Raw genomic sequence first — 4,189 nt, forward strand, 5'->3', positions numbered from 1 at the left:
AAAAAGGTTTTGTTAGAATTTAAAGTCAAAACAATATTAGAGTTCTCAGATTTAAGTTCAGGTAAGTAATCTTTTTCATCTGGTTCTGGACACTCACAAATAGTTTCAGGAAGTTCATCAGATAGTAGAAATGATGGACCATTCCACCACTTATTTTCACATATGAGAGATTTAGCACTGAGTCCTCTAGACAAGAAGTCTGAAGGGTTGTCTTTTCCTGGACAGTGAAACCAAGTATTAGGATTTGTCAACCCCGTAATTTCCTGAACCCTATTCTTTACAAATTGTTTCCACTTTCTATGAGAGCCTTTTATCCAATACAGAACTATTTTGGAATCTGTCCAGTGGAACACAGTAAAGTCTTTTTTCTGGCCGATGATTCCTTGAACTTTGGAGCTCAGACGAGATGCTACCAATGCTCCCAGGAGCTCAAGCCGAGGCAATGTAACACTTTTCAGTGGAGCCACTATTTTTTGGAGTGATGAGGTTAACATACACTTTGTCTTGCTTCTTTAATTTCACATAAACTGAAGCACCATAGGCAAGTTTTGAAGCGTCGCAAAATACGTGAATTTCTATGGTGTCGTTTTTCTCGTCATTTGTAGAATCAAGAACTAATCTTGGTATTTTTAGTTCATCCAACAGTGGTAACTCTCTACACCACTCCAACCATCTTTCTACAATTTTGGGGGGTAAAATTTCATCCCACGTGATTTTCTTTTCCCAAAGTTCTTGGATGAGACACTTGACTCTAATAGTAAAGGGCGTAAGTAACCCAAGTGGGTCAAATATTTTTCCGATGGCTTGCAAGAGGGATCGTTTAGTAATTTTACTGGCAGTAATAAATTCCAGTAAACTTGTTGTATCTAGAGTGAAGCAATCGTCTTGAGTCTGCCAAGCCATACCTAGCACTTTTGTCTTGTTACTTCCTAAGCAGACGGAAGTGTCAACGGGATAAGTATCGAAACCCTCTGCTACCCACTGATTCATCAAGGTGGAATCATTGCTGATCCATTTTCTCATTTCCATTCCCGCTTCCTTCATGATATTCTTAGCATGGCGAGAAATAAGAAGAGCTTCTCGAGTGTCTTGACCCGTAATCCAGTCATCTACATACATGTAAGAATCTAGATGTTTTACAGTAATAGGATACTCTTCTTCATATTTATTAATGTGATGTTTCACTGTAGCTGCAAGTAGAAATGGACTAGCATTTACGCCGAAAATCACTCGGTTAAAACGATAAACTTCTAGAACTGGTCTTTTCTCAGTACGAGGATCACTTGGTGTCCATAAGAAACGCACTGCATCTTTATGTTTATCCGCCAAGCAAATTTGAAGAAAAGCCTGTCGAATGTCGGATGATATTGCTATTTTGTTGAGCCTAAAATTTATTAACACATCTAGAAGGTTTGGATATAAATTGGGCCCTGGCCACAGACAGTCATTCAAAGAGAGCTCGTTAGCTTGATGAGATGTAGCATCAAATACTATAAGTGTAGAAGTTGTGACTCTACCTTCCTTTTTCACTACTTGATGAGGCAGATAATAAATTGGTTTATCTTTACACAGTTCAGAAGAATCGACCTTTTTTATTATGCCCTGGTTAAGATAGTCCTGAATAATTTCTTCATATTTTAAATGAAGATCCGTATCTTTCTGTAATCTCCTCCACAAATTTTGAAATCGTTGTTTAGCTACAATAAGATTATCAGATAATTCTTTAATATGTTTATGGAAAGATAATTCTACAATGTATCTGCCGTTGTTGTACTGCACTGTATTATTAAATAATTTTAAAGCCTGATCTTCATGGATGCATGGATCATCTCTTATACCTAATGATTCAAGATCAAAAAATTGTTTTAACGTATCTTCTATAGAATTATTGATGAGAAGAAAACACGATTCTAAAGCATCGATAGTTTTCGCCTCTTCTAGTCGTCCACTCGCAATCCAACCGAATTCTGTTTCTCTAAATAATAATTTCTCATTCACCCTGTAAACATTATCTTTCATTATTCTAAAGAAAAGATCCGCATTCAATAAAGCATGAATCTCTTTTGCCTCAAAAAACTGAGGATCAGATAATTCCATAAATTTAGGAATTTTCATTTTTGAAACATCTAAAGTAACGTTAGGAGTAAGTCCTGTTATTTTTTCTGCTACAAGAAATTCGACATTTTCCATAAAATTTCCATTTTTATTTGAAATTAGTGTTCAACCTTCCTTTTAAATTTTGTTTCGTTGAATTAAGCCCCGAAACTGAAGTTTGGATTTTTTTCTAGTTTAATTCCAAGAATTTCGTTCATTTTCTTACTCAAAATATTAATATTTGATGCGGAATCAAAAATGCAGGTACATTTTATTAATGTACCCTCTTTATTTTGCAAGAAAATATTTCCAGTTGCTAATAGAACACTTTTCTTTTTCCGACGAGACAAGTTATTTAACGCCGTACTACAGAGCGCAGAAGAAATTTTGTTCTCCCCAGGGAGTTATGTTTCTTTATTTTTTATTTCCGACTCACCCCAAGAAGGGGTGGGGTTTGTTTACACTTTCCGAAACATATGGCTTTCGTCTCTCGCTTGTCTGTCGGAAACGGATCGTTTTAGAATGCTTCAGACCGCAGGTGCATAGATATTTCGAATTGCATTCATTTTTCTTATGGTTTTTACGGAGACATAGTTCACACAATTTATGCATTCTTACTAAATTAAATCTTTTATCTGGGATTAATTCTAGGAATTTAGGGCATAGATATACTGGATGTGGATTTTTTTCACAACAAATTATGCAGCTTTTATTTTCAATATTTTGTTTAACAAGTAGAGTTTTAGTTTTAGTCGGAAAATTGAGAGATTTTTTGATGAATGGTTTTGTTTCAACAGCACAATTTCTAATTACAGATAAAAGTACGGCTTCTCTTTTTTCTAAAAATGCAATGAATTGTTCAAATGTAGGAACATTCTTATGATCTTGGCTTAGTTCAAAATTCTTTCGAGTTTCTCTGTCTATTTTTTTCAACATTATGTTAATTAAGAAAATATCAAATCATTTTGTTCATATTTTAGCAATTTTAACGCTCGCAGATTTTTTTTGAATACAATCGATCATTTCGCGTATTTCTTTTGGATTCTCATGCTCTATCTTCTTAAAATCTAATATTGACTGTACATGAATGTCAATTATTAATCTTTTATTGTCATATCGAGATTCTAGGGCTTTATACGAAGAGGTAAAAGTGTCAAATGAAGATGCAAATTCTTTAACTTCATTAGAGAGACAAGAATTCAAATAGTACAGTTTCTGCGACTGCGTTAGTTGTTCATTTGATGTAATTAAATCATCGAATTGATTTCTAAAATTACTGAACTGTTCATAATTTCCCGAAAATGTGGGAATTATTATCGGTGGGATCTTTGTCGGTATATTAAAAGTTTCAGTTGCGTTTTTGGAATTTGAAGTCACAGAAGGAGGTTTACAAGAATTAAGGTATTAATTCTTACCTCCAAATCCTCGAGGCGGACATCACATTGTTCCAATTCTTCTTCAAAATCTGTTAATTCAGTTGCATCCGCATCATCCAGTTCAAATGAATTTCTTCTTATACTGATGACATTTTGCTGCAGCTGGTCGATTTTTTTCAGTTTCACTTCTAAGTCCATTAAGCTTGTGTCTTCTGACACTTTATCAGCAAAGTTTTCAATTCTTGAAATACTTCCTTTTAGGGAAGTTTTTGCTTTGTTTAATTTAATTATAGTATCCATGGTTCGTCTCACGATCGACTGGACCAGAAAATGGTCTGGCTTAAAATCCAGAATCCATTTGATAAAATAACGACGGACCAGTGTTGCCTTTTTCTAAATTATTTATTGACATCACACAAGACAACACAAAACATTAATATAAATGACAGTAAATTTTGTTATTGTGGGTTTCGATTCATACTTTAGCACAGTGATTACCCACGTCCGTTATTGCCGAAATCCTGTCGGCGTCTCCTCGGGTTTCCCCTTGTTTACACTCATGATCACATGACCGGTTGGGAGCAAGCATGCGCCAACAATATCCTCGGCGATGGAAAGAACTAAAAGACTTTTCAGAATTTGTCTAGTCTGACCCAAATTAATTCTTTTTGACTTTTTAAAAACAATTGGCTCTCTTCATAGTATTTAGAATTTGAGTT

At 34.7% G+C, this 4,189-nt stretch overlaps 1 protein-coding gene across 1 annotated transcript; it reads right to left on the reverse strand.

Moving 5' to 3' along the window:
- Positions 1-429: 429 nt before the first annotated feature.
- On the reverse strand, positions 430-3,770 carry LOC129971693 (uncharacterized). The gene is made up of 2 exons (XM_056085670.1): positions 3,510-3,770; positions 430-2,076 (listed from the first exon to the last, which is right to left on the reverse strand). Exons 1-2 carry the CDS (start codon positions 3,768-3,770, stop codon positions 430-432), a joined length of 1,908 nt encoding a protein of 635 aa, XP_055941645.1.
- Between the last annotated feature and the right edge of the window lie 419 nt (positions 3,771-4,189).

The sequence above is a fragment of the Argiope bruennichi genome, chromosome 6 (genome assembly GCF_947563725.1).
Source record: "Argiope bruennichi chromosome 6, qqArgBrue1.1, whole genome shotgun sequence".
NCBI classification, from domain to species: domain Eukaryota; kingdom Metazoa; phylum Arthropoda; class Arachnida; order Araneae; family Araneidae; genus Argiope; species Argiope bruennichi.

What these genes read in the sequence shown, in the direction of transcription:
- LOC129971693 (XM_056085670.1), bottom strand. Translation starts at nt 3,770, where the DNA reads ATGGATACTATAATTAAATTAAACAAAGCAAAAACTTCCCTAAAAGGA. An exon ending in TCCGCCTCGAGGATTTGGAG is followed by an intron (nt 2,077 to 3,509) that starts GTAAGAATTAAT and finishes TCTGATCCTCAG; the next exon opens with TTTTTTGAGGCAAAAGAGAT.